At 45.3% G+C, this 19,125-nt stretch overlaps 1 protein-coding gene across 1 annotated transcript in view; it reads left to right on the top strand.

Annotated features, from left to right (window-relative positions):
* SIPA1L2 (signal induced proliferation associated 1 like 2) overlaps window positions 1–19,125 on the top strand; it is a 109,239-nt gene that overhangs the window by 24,800 nt on the left and 65,314 nt on the right. Inside the window, exons 4-6 of the mRNA XM_065893741.1 lie at window positions 5,623–5,797; window positions 10,134–10,237; window positions 18,871–19,028. Coding sequence (XP_065749813.1) covers window positions 5,623–5,797; window positions 10,134–10,237; window positions 18,871–19,028 — 437 coding nt within the window. The remainder of the gene's footprint in view (window positions 1–5,622; window positions 5,798–10,133; window positions 10,238–18,870; window positions 19,029–19,125) is intronic.

The following is a 19,125-nucleotide window of genomic DNA, read 5'->3' on the forward strand; positions in this document are numbered from 1 at the left end:
ATACTCTTCTCCATAGTGGCTGTATCAATTCACATTCCCACCGACAGTGCAAGGGGGTTCCCTTTTCTCCACACCCTCTCCAGCATTTACTGTTTGTAGGTTTTTTGATGACGGCCGTTCTGACCGGTGTGAGGTGATACCTCGCTGTAGCTTTGATCAGCAGAGCAATTTTAAAGGCCGGGTGAGGGGGAGGAGCCCCAGGGTCTGTGATCAGCTCGCGCACAGTGCTCTGATTGGCTGATGGTGGTCAGTCCTTAGGCTCCAGAAGGTCTGGGAGCTACGTGCTCATCATCATCAAGTAATTTCTTCCATTTGGGGGTGGTTTTAACATCTGAAAAACAACTCAGGAAATAGGCGTCAGATACTGTTATCTGGTCTGTTATCTGGGTACTTCAGTGAGGAGCTACAGCAGAGGATATGGGGGAGGGGTCTGTCCTGGGAAGGCCCCATAGGGTCCTGCTCTGTTACACATTCACTTCCGTGTCATGGAAGAGTCTGGAAGAGAGGTGCCGACCCCCGTGGTCTTCATCCCTTAATGTTTCTGGTGCGTGTTGCTTCTCCCTTGATTACATGTCCCTCACCTGCTGGGTAGCAGGTGCCTGGCGAATGAGGTGCTTGGTCCCTCAGGCTGCTGTGGAGGAGTCCACAGGTGGCCCTGTGTTCCCCAGCCTGGATCCTGACGCCCAAGCCCTGAGAGACGTTACAGCAGCCACAGGTGACTGTCTCCTCACAGAATGAAGCAGACACTTCTTGGGATGTCTGTCCGGCAGGACAGGTCCAGGAGCTGCGCCGGTGGGAAGCAGTGAAGGTTATAAAAATGGCTCTGCCAGGGAATTTCTCTTAAACTAAGCCTTCGGGTACTTTGAATGGACACCTGTTTACAATCTGACATCAATGAATTAATTTTGAGAACTGGGTGCTTGTTTTAAGCACACCAGTACAATTAGAGCTCTGGCTGTATTCATGTGTTTTTTCTTTTGAGATTATATTTATTTGACTCCGGTATACTTTCATAATGGTGTACAATATAACATTTTAACGCCCCCGACTCTTAGTGGTATCTCATTTCCATATTACGTCAGCAAGAGCTACTTACTATTTATGCTCATCTCTGAAAGATATTAGACAGCTTTTCGAACATCCTGGTTTCCAAAGGATCCTTAAAAGTTGCCCTAACCTGTCGGGGTGTTGTGAGTCACTTCTGGGTAGTGCTGTCTTTATCTACTTTCCTGATAGAAAATCTTCCCAGGGAGGGGATGGGCCAGTTTTATGTTACTGGTCTTAAGGGGTTTTAATCTTGAAAAAATACTTTAAAGGACATATTGTCGTTTTCTGCTTTCTTGGAGTTTGGGATCCATTCCTGGTTTGACAGTCACTGTTTATCTGCTCTGCGCAAGACATGTTGTATCAGTGGGAGATATGGTGGGTATCGGGTCATTCATTCCGTTCTTTACATTTGGTAAGATGTTTTGAACAGGAAGACTCCATGCCATGGAGAATCATAAGGGAAGTAATTATCAATCAGGACTTTGAAAGTTTTGCTACTTTATCTACATAAATTCACTTCCCAACCTCTAAGATACCATTTTTTCCTTTTTTAAAAGACTATCCTAGTTTGTATAACAGGTGAATTCCTAAGATTATATACGTTGACTTTTTTCTTTTTTTAATTGAAGTGTGGTCGATCTACAATGTGTCAGTTTCAGGTGTACAGTAAAGTGATTCAGTTATACATAGATATGTATTCCTTTTCAGATTCTTTTCCATTTAGGTTATTACAGTATATTGAATATAGTTCCCTGTGTTTATTTTATATATAGTAGTGTGTATCTGTTAATCCCAAACTCCTAATTTATTTTTCCCCACTAGGTTGACTTCTTAAAAAATTAATTCAGATACGTTATGACAGCTCACTAACTTAGAATATTAGGGCATCTTTGGATTAATTTGTTCACAAGCCAATCACCCCTTCTGCTCTTGCCGCCTCACCCAGATGTATGTTCACTCACGTACCAGGTTTACGTGACACGAAGTCAAGCGGGTCTAAATCCATGGTACTACACGCTTAGAGCAGATGGTTGAGTTGGGAGGATGCAGTGGAAGGACTTTCCTGTATTTATTTTCGAGGCCACTCTGAGGCTCTGTTTTTTGTCACCTTCCTTTAAATTTAAATTTTCTTGTCAATAATGATGGGGCTTCTGGCCTTTGGAACAGAGCACTCAGTTTTTATCCAGTCCCAGGAGGCAAGGGATCGTCTGCCTGTCCGTGCAGGGTCTGTGTGTCCAACTCTGGGCACGGGAGCAGTATAGAGTTTGGGCAAGTGGGTGTTTTTAGTTTTTGACCGTGGTGACGCCCAAGTGCCGGCCTCGTTCACCCCAGGACAGTGGGACTGGCTGTGATTCACATCAGAACAGTTAAAGGAAGGTCAGTGGGACGGGGGCGTGGTTAGACTCAGCCTGAGGTGTAGAGGGCTTAGAAACAAAGCCTTGTTCCGAGAGAACTGGGGGTTTTAGTTCATGGGGACCTGGAGTCTGTCCTCCCCTTGGAACCGCGATCAGGCTGAAGAGGTGTGCCAGCTTTCTGGTGAACCACGGGCAGGAGGGGGTCAGCCTTGGTGTTGCGTTTCCATTGATTTCGTGAGGTTTATAAGAGATCGGAGTGAGAGAGGTCTCTTCCTTCACACCGTGTCTCATCCTCTTACTGGTTTAGTGGAATCACAGGCCTTGTAGTAAACAGGCCACAGTGGTTTATTCTCAGTCACTGGACCAGAGCTCTAGGAGCTGGGGCAAGACACCTGGGGGCTTTGAAGTCTAATTTAGCCTCATCCCCTGATTCCCATGGGCCCAGGGCTGTTTGGGTAGAAAGCAAGTCCTGTTCCCAGTTGGGATGTAGACACAGGCTGGTCTGCGATGGCTAGAAGGAGAGGGGTGTGAGCGGATGGCACCGCGCTCAGCAGGGAAGCTCCGGGGGCTTCAGCTCTCCAGGTATTTGGCCTTTGCCTGAGTCCACAGGAAGTATCAGGTCCGCAAGAGTCAGGAATCAGAGAGAAACTGTGCTGGTCCAGGGAGGCTCTGCTCCACCCGCATGGGGCCGCCGCGGCCCCACCCCTGGGGCCCCAGACAGCTTTGCTCCGGGCCTGCTCCGCAAAGAGGAAGAGGAAGGGTTTCCTGCTGGGGATGGCGGGGCTGCCTGGGACAAGCTGCAGGTGTGGCAGGGGTGCGACGTGAGGTGGCACCAGGAGAGGTGGCACCAGGAGAGGTGGCAGGGCTCTAGGGGGGGCGGCAGGCAGGGGGACAGACAGGGTGGCAGCCTTGGGACAGTGAGCTCCCAGGATGCAGGTGGTGGTACGGCCGCCCCTGCTGGGTGTGGAGGATGTGTGGGCGGGGGCCCGTGGGGCCCTGGGTACCGGTGCCTGCTAATCACTCCACAGGATCTCTGGGGGACTCTCCATGAGGCCAGGGCCGGACGACTGGGGAGAGCAGAAATCCGCTTCTAACAGCAGGCGGGAGGTGCAAGCGTCATGGTGTCGAGGAGGTACAGCAGTCTCGTAGAGGTCCCGTTAGAGGATTTATCCAGTTCTGGCAGTCACCAAGGCGATCCACATCTGTGGTGACAATTGCCAATCCCAAGTGTTTCCTAAAGTACTCTGAGATCCTGGAGCGTCTTCTGGGTCCCTCAGAACAATTAGTGTTCTGAAACAATTAGTGAAATAATATGAGACGTTTGTATTATACTTCCTGCTTTTGGAGGATGATGGTCTGTTTGCAGTAAATGTGGTGTCTCATTTATTTGGATAGTTGAGTTGATCAGAAACATGTATTCCTCAATCCCTGGGCAAATAGAAATGTTTTTTCTGTCTTGACGCCGCTAAAGGACTAGTACAGCACAGCTCATAACACTAACAGCTTACGGCCAGCATCTCATAGCCCCACATTCAAGGGCCTGGATCCTTGTCTTCACTGTGTGATTGGGGCCTGTGCGCTCTCCACCCGCCCCCCAAACCCCTCACTGTGGGAGCCATCCCTGTAGGTAGCTTATCCGGTCCAATTAGGAACAGGTGATTGATGTCTCGTTTGGTTCCTCCCGCCTCCCACGTAGCACTCAGGAGGTGGAGCGCGTGTAGAATGTACTGGCAGTCGGCTGCCCGCCCAGCTCTGAGCTTCCCCTAGCATCTCTGCCGAGATGCCCCAAGCAGACGGATCCCTACCTTGCTTGGATTGTACGTTGTCATTGGTCACCCGAATGAGACTGCTGTGATCACTTTGCCACTCAAGGGAAATGAGTACCATTTTACCTTATTTTGCTGATCTAGTCAGCTATGAGTTTTGATTAAAGGCTCTGTTTTACAGCTGATAATAAAAGTGAACAGTGTTACGGATGGATGCCTTTAGGGAATCAGAGAGGGCTGATAATCCGCCAGCCTTTGGAGGCTCAGATTGCTGCTAGTAAGATGAAGTGCCCTGATTTCCTGAGTGACAAGTAGTTCCTCTTTAGGGAAAATACGAAAGCTGTAAAGGTGGATCCAGTTTCTCCCTGGCCTTGGGAGAAAGCAGTGCGGTAGCTTCCAGAACAATACGGGATAGACAGGGAGATAGAGCTACAGCAGGAAATCTTCAATTCCTATTAAAATTCTTTATGGCCTATTGTATATCTAGCAGATGTTTTCAAGCCAGTCAAAAATGTAGAAAGGACTGTAATTGTTGAGTCAGAGTTACTTTTGTGGAAACAAAACATTATTCTGTCACTATACGTATATCGCAATTTCCTTACCAGACCTGAATTTGATTTGCTTTTTTTAATTACAGTCTTTCATATTTCCATGAATGTTCAAATAACGACAACAGAAAAGCATGAGGAACCAGAGAGGGAAAACTTTTTAAAGTGTGCGGCCTTTTTCTCTTTCTAACTTGGAAGATAATGCTTATGACTATATAGAGGGTATGAGATTAAATATTTCCACAGTTGTATTTTTAAATAAACGCTTGAACCTGGCTCTCCATTTTGGAACCCTGGCAGCTCCCACATGGGCAAGGCCATTCATCATATTTCTTAGGGTGTCTGACGTTTCTCCAGCTGTTATGTTCGGGTGTCTGGGTTTGTTATGTACTTGGAGTATTGTGTACAGTGACAGCTGCTTATTCTTCTGCTTCTCAGCTTATGGGAATTGTTCCTGACATGCTTTCCTGAGAACAGAATTCTCAGCTCCTTGTCATTTTAATTTTACGGGAAGTTAGCGCGTCTGATACTTTCTGTTTTCATTTTATTTTTATATTTTTTTAATTTAATTTTTATTTTTATATTTTTGTTGATGCGCGGGCCTCTCACTGTTGTGGCCTCTCCAGTTGCGGAGCACCGGCTCCGGACGCGCAGCCTCAGCGGCCATGGCTCACGGGCCCAGCCGCTCTGCGGCACGTGGGAACTTCCCGGACCGGGGCACGAACCCGCGTCCCCTGCATCGGCAGGCGGACTCTCAACCACTGCGCCACCAGGGAAGCCCCCATTTTATTTTTTAATCTGATTTTTATTTTATATTGGAATAGAGTTGATTTACAACGTTGCTTAGTTTCAGGCGTCCTTGTCTGATACTCTTTGCCGAGTAATTCCCTTTCTGCCCCATTTCAGCTGAGCTTTCAGCACAAGATCGGGATCCTGTATTGCAGAGCTGGCCAGAGCACCGAGGAGGAGATGTACAACAACGAGACGGCCGGACCAGCTTTTGAAGAATTCCTCGACCTGCTGGGCCAGAGGGTGCGGCTGAAAGGATTTAGTAAATACCGGGCTCAGCTGGACAATAAAAGTAAGCTTCAGACTTGCTTGTGTGTACACAGATTTAATGCTCCAAAAGTAGGCGCACCCCAGACATCTAAGCTAGCGATCCCGAGCCCTCCCCTTCTTGACCCCCTGCAGCAGCCGAGCTGGCTTATCTGGGATGGAGTGGAGATTTCCTCACATGAGCAGAGGGGGCACATTTCTCAAGAGCTCTGTGTCTCTCATAAGCTCAAAGGGTCAATTCTTGTTCCCACGTAACAAGAGCAGAGATCCCCCGGTGTTTGGTGAATAATCTTTAAATATGTTCTTCTTTCTTTTCACCTCACCTGTCCGTTACACCCTGTCCCACTGCAGCAAGGATGAGCCCCGCATTCATTTCTGAAAGTCTAAACATCACCACGTCCACTCAGGCCGTGCTCACGGCCTTATCTCTGCTTGTTTCCGTTTTCACGATGTTACCTGGGGAGCTGAAGCAGTGATGAAAAAGCTGACGCATCCTGCTTTCCAAGAACCTTAGTCAGGTCCCCTCCTATGATGTGTGAATTTGTCTTGTCTCTCCATTTAGGTAACCGTGTTCCTTATGGCCCTCATAAATTCGAAGCGTTTCACCTTCGTATTTGTGTTGTCATTTAGTTGCTCTCAGCACACCTGGTAAAAATACCAGGCAGGGTAATTTTGTGAATCTGGGGAAATTCTGCTTATCGTCAAACAATTGAGCGCTTGCTCTTTTAATGAAGGATGAGCAGATAGATTCTGAACTTGGAGGTCTGGGGGGGGCATCTAGCCCTAGAGGAGGGGCCGGTGGGAACTCTTCCCTGGGGGAGGGTCAACGTGTGGCCGAGCCAGGGTTGGCATGGAAGCCACCTGAGCCCCTGTGGCCCCTGGCCCGCTCACCTTGCGACCATCAGAGATACTTGCCTAGATCGCCGGTGGTGCCACTCTTGGTGCGCGTGGCCTGTCATCAGTTCTGGGGTTTTGATCTGTTTTTGAAAGTTACACTTAGAGGATAGATCGCAAGACATGGACACGGTGTTGGCTCACATGCGGGCCCTGTGTGTCCTCCACACACGCCAAGGTTGGAGTTTGACTATTAGGCTGAATGTGTATATAGCTCATGCCTCAGAAATACTAAGGTTAGAAAGTAATTTGTGACAGCCATTGCAAGCCATCGCAAGTATCCACATCTTTTAAGAAGGATCAGTGAGACCTTTTCTGATTTTCTCCTCTGTTTCCTGTGCAAACTCCCCTTACCCACAGTCACATACCCCCTAGAGGTGCTGGCGTGCCAGCCTTAGGGACGTCCTTCCAGGAGAACCACTGCCAACGTGCACTCATTGCTATGCATGCCTGCCGTCCCTCTGCTGTGGGGTGGATTGGGGAAGCATTTTAAGAGCTTCTGAGCTGTACATTCTAGAAAACTACAACAGAGGTAATGCAGATATTTTCCTATGTATAGAATTGACATCAGCTTGGAGTTTTCATGGCTTAAGAGATGTCTTTAATACATTACAGAGGTAGTGCTAAGTACTTTGGTACAAGGAAATGATAACTTCAGAACAAGATTTTGATATGTTGATTCTAATAATCAGCGAGTCTTCTATTTTTATGAGCAGGACCTTCTATGAGATGCAAAGAAATCATGGCATGCCTTTAGAGAGGAGGTCTCTAAGAATTATGTTTCATGGAGTGGTCAAATAAAAAGTATGTCTTTCATGAAGTGGGCAAAAAAAAAATATCTTCCTTCTTAAATACAGGAGAGTTGTGTTGCAGTTTTCATTCCGCCTGCCCACAGGACCTTGGGCAAATCTGGGCCTCATTTTCTTCACAAAGAAAAGTCAGAGTTTCAGGCTAGAGTATCTGAGATGTCCCTTCCAGCTTTAAAATGGGTTGTTCCTCTCTTAAGTACAGAATGAAATGGGGTAGGAACAGAGGCGCTGTGAGCCGCTAAGGTGCTCTGCTATCCAATAGAATATAGACCCCCAGGCCGTGGCCGGCCTTTCTTTGGTTGGCTGCAGAGAATGATAAAACCGGAGACTGCCGTGATGGCCCTTATCTCTCTCTCTCTTTTTTTAAAAATAAATTTATTTATTTATTTTTGGCTGCGTTGGGTCTTCGTTGCTGCGTGCGGGCTTTCTCTAGTTGCGGTGAGCAGGGGCTACTCTTTGGTACAGTGTGCGGGCTTCTCGCTGCGGTGGCTTCTCTTGTTGCAGAGCACAGGCTCTAGGTGCGCGAGCTTCAGTAGTTGTGGCATGCGGGCTCAGTAGTTGCGGCTCACGGGCTCTAGAGCGCAGGCTCAGTAGTTGTGGCGCACGGGCTTAGTTGCTCCACGGCATGTGGGAACTTCTCGGACCAGGGCTCGAACCCCTTGTCCCCTGCATTGGCAGGCGGATTCTTAACCACTGCGCCACCAGGAAAGCCCCCCTGTATCTCCTTTTGAACAGAAATATTTGCAGCAAACCCTTGAACAAGCTTGAGCTGACCTTTTGCATTACCCTTCTGATGTTTAAAAGAAAAACTTCGAAAATATTGAATACTTAATTTTAGAAATTCGTCCTTTAGCACTACTTGAGATAGACAAATTATGACCACGTTTTTGAGAGTGTTTCTCCCCCTTCCCCCTAAAAGTGCATTTTTCTTTTTTCATTATGATTTCCTGAATCTGAAGCCCATTGACCAGACTGTGAAATATCTGTCAGCATTTCTCATACTGAATTTTAAGCATCGTAGTAACAGTGTTGTGAGGGGAGTCATTGAACCTGCAGGGTTAGTTCATCCTCTGACCTTCAGTGTTACTTCTTCGTGGGAGGAACAGTCGTCATTCCATCATGACCGGCCTGCTCACTTCCAAAGCCACGTTTCATCCTTAAGATCCTGAGACAAGACAGTTGAAATGGAAGATTACTCTCTAAGAAGTCCTAAGAAAAATAACAAATATGCATTTAATGAACAGCTAAAAGAGAAAATGGGGGCTGGATAATCTAGAGCTTATTAGATGAATATCCTCTCTGACCGTCTGCAAGTTAATTTATCAGTATCCATAGATTAACATTCTACATACTCCCCTTAGGCGTGAAATTTCCTTCTGTGAATACCTCTCAGCACAAAACTGCATGCAACACTTTTTTCTAGAGGATTTTCAGGACTATTTCTGAGTTGGATATAAATGTTGGAAATAAGAATATGTTGCATGATTTAGAAAGAAAATAATAAATGCCCATGAAGGTTAAGTGTTTTAATGTTCTTAAAGTAAAAATTTTAATTTTCAGATTAAGAAAAGGTTAGCCCAAGATCACTACTTAGAGTTTCCCCGACAAACACAATGGAATAAACTTTGTTTTCAATAATATCGAACAGTATTGTTTATTGTTGTTTAAAAGGTAGACGATAAACCTGTATATAGATCAAGGATTGAGAAGGGCAGTCTTGAGTTCTGTTTACATCTTAATTTCTATTTATCTTTTTGTCTTTATCCATATGCAAAGTGGTTCAAACCTCCGTCCTAAAATTATTATTTAAACGTTTTATAGTCACTGTTGGCTTGGGTGTCTGAAACTCTCAGTGAGGTAGTCTGTTGATAATACAGATGGGTTTCGAATTTGCACAGAATCATTCTGCTTTTCAAAAGATGAATAGCTGTATGATTAACAGGGATTCAGATGTCATAGTTTTTTTAACATGTATCAGTGCATAATATGCAGTAAGAGATCACATTCATCCTCCCTGGTCTTAATCATATGACTGCATCATCGCATTGCCTGTCAGAAAGAGAAGAAAATTACTTCCATCATTCAGGGAAGAAATCCTTAACGTCTTTCATTCCCATTTCCATATGAAGTCAATCCTGTTGCCTTTTTCTGGGTTCTGGAGGGTCAAGTGCCCAAGAATAGCTGACAATTAACCGTAGACACACGCACACGCACGTGCACGCACACACGATGGGGCAAGGATAACTTCTGGTTAGCTCAGCCCCGTCTAATAATTGCACCCAGACCGGTGCCAGGCCACACCTCCTCCTGTGCTCACCTGTACTTCTTGTGGCAGCAGCATCTCGCCCATGTGGGTCATCTAAGTTAGCACTGCGAAGGCAAGAGTGTAGAAGAAAAGAGAGGGGAAACCACGCACGCGTTCAGTAGAAAGCGCCTGGGTGAGAGCAGACAGCAAAACTCAGGCCGCAGGCGTGGGCTGGGAAGTGGGAGAAACAGGGCCTAGTGAGAGAGCGGGGCCACCCCCAAGACACTGGTCCTTTATCGTTGGGAGGTCTGTTCTTTTCGGTTGAATTGCCTTTTGTAATAATGACCTTCTAAGTGTTGAATTGCCAATCTGCAGTGGCCTAACTTGTTCTTGCAATTAATCTTTGTTTTCAGCTGATTCTACAGGAACGCATTCCCTGTACACGACGTACAAAGACTACGAGCTTATGTTCCATGTGTGCACCATGCTCCCACACACGCCCAACAACAGGCAGCAGGTACGGCCTCCTCCCACCCCCCACCCCCACAACAGGTGCCACCTCGGAGGGCAGCCCTTCCGTGCTATCAGTGTATTTCGAATTTGCAAAGAATCAGTAGGTTTTTCTCTTCGAATGGCATTCATAGTCTTTGACCCTTTTATCATCTGGAAGTGTTTGGGCTTTAAAGGGATTATTATGGCACAAGTGTTATTTCACTCTTTTCTTACAGAACTTAGAAACTCTTCCACACTCACCTGGATTGCTTGCCAGGCAAAATCTTAATGGGAAGCAGTGTCAACTGTATTAATTACAGAAGAGGTCAACTAATGTAACCTGACCTTCCGTTTCTGCGTGTGGGTAGATAACTTCTAGAAAATATTGTTAAGAAAGAATCTTGTAACTCACTCGAGGCGTTCTTTAATTTTAGGGGTTTGATTACATTTGGGGTGAGTGCAGAGTTAAAGCAAGGTTTGTTTCCACGCTTAGAAAACTTAATTTTGCTGATGTCACGTAACCGCACTCCTTTGCGCTAAATTAAAGCACCAGGGACTACATAGTAGTTGCTCGATAAGCATTTGTCATGGGAATGAAACTTAATTGTTGCAGAGAACTTCGTCTTTCTCTTTTACGTTTTTTCTGAATGCTCATGAAATGCATTGAAGGTAGTCAAGGGGTGCATTTTTCCAACGAGGCCACTTGCCCTGTTCCCAGGTGGGAAGAGCCACCTTAGATCCCCCAGCCAAGAGGAAGAAGAGGCCCCTGACCCCCAGCCCGGCTTTGTCACATTTGGGGCTGTAGCTCCTCTGTTTATTCCTCTTCTCGTGGTAATTGCTAGATGGGTTTTTTCTACCTAATACTTAACCTCAATCCCTTGTCCTTCCTGTATTTTCTACAGGGTTTTCTAGTAATCAGAGTTCTGCCCATTACCTTCAGAGGATCTGTCTTTTGATCACACGTCTGTATGTTTTTTATGACATGGAGTTACAATCCCTTGGTCACACGTATGAATTTTACACATGTTGTAAACTAAAGGGTTTCTAGCTCTTCAAACGTTTATTTGGAATAATGCCATATAGGCTCACTCAGTTTTAAGATGCTCAATTTTAGACCATGCAGTTACTTTTGCGATCATCCAGTAATTAAACTCTGGGTGAGTTGTTGCTGAGAAACCTGATAGGGCTGACTCAGGCCCAGAGACTCTGTCAGTAGGTTAGTGGAAATAGAACCAGTGCCTTTGGACCCCTCTCATGGAGCATTCAACCCACAAGGCCCTGCCAGCTCCCCAGTTACCTGAGTCACTGGACTCCGAATCCACTCCGTTGTTTCTCAGAGGGCAACCTCTGAAATTTCGAAGTCCCTTGACTTTGCTGTTACCAGAACTCAAAGCTGGCTTCCCCCGTCCCCTTTTTATTGAACAGTAATTAAACGTGTAGTTTTATGAGTTCTTTGTACCAGAGTTTCTTTCACTGAAACTCTCCCCGAAAAGTCCTGCACATAAAAACGTGGATGGAAGGATGGGGGTGGGGAGTGAGGTACGTGGGTGTTTTCAACTTCCCAAATGGGAGATTAAAAAAACAAAAATCCCTGTACATTGAGATTGTATATTACAAACTCCGTAGCCTAAAGACTTGTTGGTTCCATTTTTGTTTTCCTTTTTTATCTTGAGTGAGAATCCGTGGCATTGAATGTTATGCCGATGCATTAGAGGTAGAAAACTGCTTGTTTTGCTTTTTTAATTGCTCTTGCTATGTGTAGAATAGACATGATCTTATATGTGTTTCATTGGGAAATCGGCATACTCAACGTAGGATGTAGGCGAGTAATCACAGTGTAACAGGGATGAGTGTAGGATGGGGGATAAGGGTCACTGGACTTGTATTCTGAACTTCTTGTAGTCAGTCATTTGCCTTGTGGCCTTGGAAAAGATTCTTAGTCTCTCAAGAAATTTGACAATTATATAATGAGGATGTGGTCTAGGTGGCCAACAGTGGGTGCTTGGAGCCCTGTACTGAGAAGAAAGAGCTCTACACCGAGGCTCAGGCAGGAAGAATGCTGTATTTTTGAGATACCTTCCGAGGGTTTGGAAGCAGGGAAGAGTGGCACACCTGAGCGTATTTGGACAAGATGATGCATAGCATCTCCCTCTTAGTGTTAGAATTCTGTGATTCTAGGGCCTTCTTTGAGGCTTCCTCCTTCTAGGTTGGCAAAAAGCTTCAGCAGAAAAATGTAGTTCTTAAGAGCAAGAATTCTAGAACCTTCCTGGATATGAATCCCAGCTACTTAGCTTTGTGACCTTGGGCTCAATTGTCTGTGCTTTATTTTCCTTTATCCCTGAAGGTAGAGACTGTTAACCTCTTTCTTCACGGAGTGTTGTATGCACACAGAACCACTGCCCAGAACGTGGAGAGCAGTCAGTTAACGTTTGTTGAATGAATGAATGAACCTTTCTTAGATGGTAGTTAGAATTAGGTGAGTTAATATGTATAAAGCACTCAAAATAGTGCTGGCACAGAGTGTGCTCAATAAGTTTTAGGTGTTATTATAATTTATAACTTACGAGATACAGAGGACAAGTATTTTAGATGACTTAATTTGCATTTTATCTTCCTGTTCCCAGTGCTGAAGACCTATCATGAAAAGCTAAGGCCTGAATAGTTAAGAAAGGGAGGGACTAATTTATCAATAATTTCAGAAAATCATTTTTACTTTGACATTTAATACTTTGCTGATCACAACCAGAATATTCTGGTCATAGATCAGTGATGGCACCGTGCAGTCTTGGAACACGGACTTTCCAAATCTGTTGCGGGTGGTGCTACTTTGCCGTCTCTCGCACCCACCCCACCCGTGCCCACAGATGATGGTAATACCAAGGGCATAAGTGTCTGAAGTGACCATCCGGGTTCATGACTGCAGTTTGAGGCCACACAGCTTAGCAAAGTTAACTGGTCTGTACGTGAATTGGGCCTCTGACTTCGGCCTTATTAGCCCCGTGGTATTTGTGACTATTTCACTGTTCTAGATGCAGCCACATCAGATACAGTTTCTTGTGTTTGCTCTTGTAATAAATCAAGCTGAAAGCTGATTCCAAGATGTATTAAAAGTCTTCAGAGAGTCCATGACAGTTGCAAGAGAGTTCAGTCTTTGGAATGTCTGGACTCTTAACAAAGAAAACGTAGCCAGATAAGAAGCCCGTTCTTGGCGTGTTTTCCCTTTTCAGTCAAATCCCCCAGGTCTCTCTCTGGGTCTGCTTGGCAGTCAGTCAGTCCACTTTTCCCAGGGCTGTCTCCCCTGGCTGCTTCCCTCCTGCTTGTCCTATAGACAGATCGTAGTTAAGCCATCATGGGATGTTATCAGTGGGACTTCACTTTGGCAGAGACAAACTAAGTATATAAACAGATGAAGGTAGCATGGTTCCTGGCACACAGTAAACTTTTGTGTGTGTGTGTGAATGCATGTGTAATGTTAGAGCTGCCCTGCCTGGAAGGGGTTTCCGAGCTCCATGGAGGTCCCTAAGGAAAAAGACAAAACCCCTGGGTTTCTGAGATTCCATCTGAAGAATCCTGGTCTTAGCCTAGGGATGGGCTTGATATCTACAGAGGAAATAGGGACAGAGCTTGTTAGGCTAGGCTGGAACCCCTTCTCCATATAATTTAGACAGATGGTCAGCCCCTGCCTTAAAAGGTTTGTGTACATACTTCTGTAAGTCCCTAATTGGTACAGCCGAGGAGCCATTTAAATATTGGAGGAATCTATCTCATTAAGTGCTCTCTCTACAGCCAGGTCCTGACTGCTCTTGGGTTCACCTATAAATAGTAATCTGGAATATTTTGGAAGCATCAAAGCCATATCCAGCTTTTCATGATTAGCTTTATTCCCAGGCCAGAAAGAAGAATGTATACTTATACCAGATAATAAGAATTATTGCTTTGCAGAAGGGCTGGTATTGCACAGTTTCAGAGGAGAAACATTTGTATCGTCATAATCTTTTCTTATCTTCACTTTGTTATTAAATCATTGACAATCCGCATTCTTGGTTTATTTCTGTTCCTCCGTTTCCAAAATATTCAGTCTTGCTTAGCTGGTTTGTGCCTTTACTCTTGCCATTGGTAAAATGTTTTATATAGTATTTTTATATTGGTTATATAGAATGGTAAATCAGCAATGCGTCCTTGAAACGGTAATTAAATTTGAACTCTTCTTACTGATCTGAGATCACAGTGGTTAATTAGAGGTCACTTTTTTGTGGAAGCAAAGGAGGCAAGATCTTTTGTATTTATGTGGTAATGTGTGTAGGTTTTCCGCCTCTTTCTTGCTGGTCAGACTACTATTCTATGTTCACTTTTTCTGTGTCTTTATACAGGAAACTTTATAGATGCCTCTTAAAAATGAGAGCAAAATTCTGGCCACTGGTACATGCTCTTTTGAGTACAGAGAATATGAGGGGGCTGTGTTGTGTGCATGCATGTGTGTTTGTGTATGTTCTGTGTGCAAGTGTGCATAGTTAGGACGGTCTCTGAAGGAGGAGAAGCTAGCACACCGTGTAAAGGGGAGACACTTTCTAAGCAAGGGTTGGCAAACGCAAGGTGCCTGCTGCAGAGACAGGTGGGCGTGTTGCAGGGATAGGGTGGCTGTCCAGAAGGGGAGGGGGGTGACGGGGTCAGAATCCGGGAAGGATCAGGACAGACCAGTCTTTGTCAGCCCTGCTCCTACTGCTGGGGCTTTCCGACCGTACCCCCAAGGACTGAGATCCAGAATTGATGATAGTTTTTTCAAAACGGGATACATTTGATTTTGTTCCTCACTTCTGGACTCATCTCTTTGAATTTCAGAACTCGTAATCATTAAACGATGCGGTTTTCTCTTTGAAATCTTGCTCATTTTCACATGTTTGCTTCTCAAGACAAGAAACTCTGTCTGGAGATCCGCCTTCTCCAGTTTCAAATTAAGCTTTCTCATTGCTGACCCTGAGAGACGACTTCTGAACGACATCCCAGCCGCGTCACATCTCCTTGTTACGGTGCAACCTCTTTCCCCCTCTCCTCCAGAATTAGGTGCAACATGCTTTTTTTTTTTTTTTTTTAACTTCCCAGGTTTTTTAAAAAAAGAATTTAACGAAGACTTTAACCTATTTGCATATGCAGCTGCCTGGAGGTTGGTTGTTTCCACTTGCTTTCAGTTCTTGCATGAAGTTAAAACTGGACCTGTGAAACCCTGAAGTGTGTTTAAGGAATTGAAGATAAACCCACAGCTTGCTATTTCTGTAGCATCTGTACGTTTTTTGTCAGGGAATTGGGTGAAGAATCACAGTTTCACTTTCCTTGTCATACCAAGAGCTTATTCCTGGCTCACAGCTTGAATCAAGTGTCGGGAAGTTAGCAGAATTGACTCTGTAAATCTAATACAATATTTATTAACTCACTCTCGCGGTTGAAGACTCTTGAGTTGGCCCTCTTGGCACTGAAGAAGTGTTACGAGCTTCTCACGTCTGGAAAGGCCTGGAAGACGTCGTTCCTCAATCCCCGAAATAGCACCGGCAGCGTCTTGGTGACCAGGAACTTGCCTTACTGTCTTGCTGGGCCGACCTGGTTTATGGGCTGCCGTGCCCTTTCCCCTTCCATTTCCGGAGTCGACTTCTACAGAATTTCATTGACGAGTTAGAACAAGACATAACTAACTGCTGAAGAGAACCCTAACCTTTATATAAGAAGTCCAAGAATTACTTAGGTTGTTTACTGTCTGGCAATGAATGTTTCCGTGAACCTGCCAGATGCTGTATTTCTTTAGTCTCTGAAAAGATTCAGATATCCTATTGATGGCCCAGGTGTTCATTTTTCTTTGTTTATTCTCTACAGAGAGCTTGCGATTTTATTTTCCTCTTTTTTTTTTTTTTTTTTGTGGTACGCGGGCCTCTAACCGTTGCGGCCTCTTCTGCTGCGGAGCACAGGCTCCGGACGCACAGGCTCAGCGGCCATGGCTCACGGGCCAAGCCGCTCCGCGGCACGTGGGATCTTCCCGGACCGGGGCATGAACCCGTGTCCCCCGCACCGGCAGGCGGACTCTCAACCACTGCGCCACCAGGGAAGCCCTATTTTCCTCTGCTTAATGAATCTCCTTGTTCCCCGCCCTCCCCCGCACTTTTTCTACAAAGTGCATTTTGTGACCATGGTTAAATTAACTAGAATTTTAAAACTATTTCTAGCCCATTTTACAAAGCAAAAGAATGTGCTTAGAAAGGGGCAAAGGTGGGTTGGCACGTCGTTGAGGTAACTAGCCTGAAAGTTTCCTTTCACTTGCGCTTTAAATGTCCCCGTGGTGAAGTGTAGAACTGGACCCATGGTCTTCCTTCAGGAGCAAGAGAAATGGGTAGGAGTAGCTGTCCGCGTTTCACTGACTAATGAGGCTGGGCTGCCCTCTGAGGTTATTAACCCAGGAGGGTGGCCAGCGGACGCCCCAGTCACTGAGGAAGGAGGGGCCTAGAATTCCATACGTGGCCTTGGCCCCCGCAAGCTCCATCTATCTTCTCGTCAGTCTGAGAATTCCCGTGTTTCAAGGAGTTCGAGAGTTCCCACGTTTCAAGGATACAGAGGAAAGTACAGTGTAGGCCACTGTGTTCGTACTCAGCAGATACATTGAACACACTGTTAGGTAGTTCAGCTTTTCTTTCCATTTTTCATTTGTTCCTGAATTTTGTTGTCCTGTTACAGTACATGTGAGTCATGTATTTCAGTTATTGCGGAAACGAGGGAAGAATACATCTTAGCCTCGTACAGTTTTCAGCTTGTCATGATGCTTGTTTTATTTTTTTATTTATGTTTCTGACCGTGCTGTGCGGCTTGCCGGATCTTAGTTCCCTGACCAGGGATCAAACCCCGCCCCCCACCCCGTAGTGGAAGCGAGGAGTCGTAACCACTGGACCGCCGGGGAAGTCCCGTGATGCTTGTTTTAGATACGTGTGCTTGCCTTGTTTTCTTTTCTTTTCATGAAACGTTTACTGTGGTTAACATCTGTGTCCACTCTAGGATGGGTAAATAGTAGCACAGTGAATATATGACTAGTTTGCTACTGATTTTTTTACGTGCATCTTAAAATGTCACCTTTTACTTAAATATCTAGCAAACATTTTTAAGACGACAGCTGGCTCATTAATGGATATTAGTATAGCTTTCAAAACTTCACTCAGGCAGTAAAACGACTTTTGTGTGTTTATAACTTTAACCATCGGGATTTAAATAGCAGTTTTCCACCATATGAGTCAGCGACTTAACTGGCCCATAGTAGGGAACTCTGGAAGAAAGGACATTTCGTTCCCACTTTTCCAGGCCTTTTATCGTGCTAGATCACAAGTCAGGGGCCTGACAATGAAATCCTTTCTGTATCTGGGTTTAAAAGGTTTTTAAAAGTTGAAATTAATGCTCTTTACAGTGAAGTATGTTCCGTAAGTGCCAAATAAATTTAAGCACGAGCTTGTTGCCTCTGTTATTGCTCGTAAAGAGAGATTTACTACCCGAGATTACCCCGTTCCTGCAGTGACATCACCAACTCATGTAAGGATTACTGTCTCTGTGAAAACTGAGGGTCCCAGACTCTGGGAGCACAGATCCTGATGGCTTTAGGTGCGTAAGCTGACGGAGTGTATGGATTTGTCGGTGTGTATTCAGAGTTGGTCACAATCTTCTTGCGCGGTGTTACGTGGCTGTGATTGTGTGTTTGTAACGCTTGTTATTTCACTTAGCCAGTGTGTGTGTGGGTGTCTGCTGTGTCCTGGGCAGCCCATTAGAAACTGGGAAACCAAAAGTCAACGAGATACAGCTCCTGCCCTCGTCATGATTATGACCTGACGCAGGAGAAGTAAACCAAGACTTAGAACAGGACACGACAGCTAATGTGGTCGCCATGGGCCTGGGGTATGGGTGCAGGGCCTGTGCAGTCCCTCCAAGGACGTTCTTTCCAGTGTGTTGGTAGCTCAGCAGAGACCTGAGTGGTCTAGGAGGGACCTGGGGTGAAGGGGGCATTCTCGGCAGAAGGAACATCGCAAGTAAAGGGCTTCAGGTGTTACTGACCTGGGGTTCCTTCTCTCCTGATGCATTTGTAATTTATTGGATTTTCCAACTGTTAATCTGGTGGAATTCTCTGTTCCTGAAATACATTGAAAAGGCTAGATTTCAGTTAATTAGCTTGAATATATCAGCCGCCAAAATAACAGTCTTCTGTATTTTTGCTGCAGAAATGCATGTGTCATGTAAGCCCCTGACACCCTCGTGCAGGACTTTCAGCCACCGTACCTTCCCCTGGACGCTCTGCCGTCTCCTCCTTTTAAGTCGAAGAGCTTAATCTACAAGATTCCTTAAAGCGATTTTAGCTCTAATGTGCTGTCATTTCAGGGCAAAAAGTGATAAAGATGAAAAGGAGAGAGAACACCAGTTGCCTTTCAAAGCAAAAGATGAACTTAAATATTGAGGCTTTTCTTTCCATAGGTCTTTGGACGCAGCCATGTCAAGGAGCCCTAGCTTCCGAAGGATGACTCTGCTTTTCTAAAAAACTCCTTGAAATTGAATGCTGAGTGAATTGTATACATTTACGTATCTTGTCTTTACAGAAAACCGTGTCTGTAACTCTGTGTGTGTGTGTGTTCACTTTCCTGACTGCAGCTCCTGAGGAAAAGGCACATAGGAAATGACATCGTGACCATTGTTTTCCAAGAGCCTGGAGCACTTCCTTTTACTCCAAAAAGCATCCGGTCCCACTTTCAACATGTCTTTGTCATAGTCAAAGTGCATAATCCGTGCACTGAAAATGTGTGTTACAGGTGAGTCCCTGGCGTTTCATGCTCCCAGGGTTGTTCCAACAGGACCTCATTCCCCAAAATGTCTTCCAATTAGTTTTCCAATTAGCATTTCTATGCC

This window comes from Phocoena phocoena, chromosome 16 (assembly GCF_963924675.1).
Source record: "Phocoena phocoena chromosome 16, mPhoPho1.1, whole genome shotgun sequence".
Classification (NCBI taxonomy): Eukaryota; Metazoa; Chordata; class Mammalia; order Artiodactyla; family Phocoenidae; genus Phocoena; species Phocoena phocoena.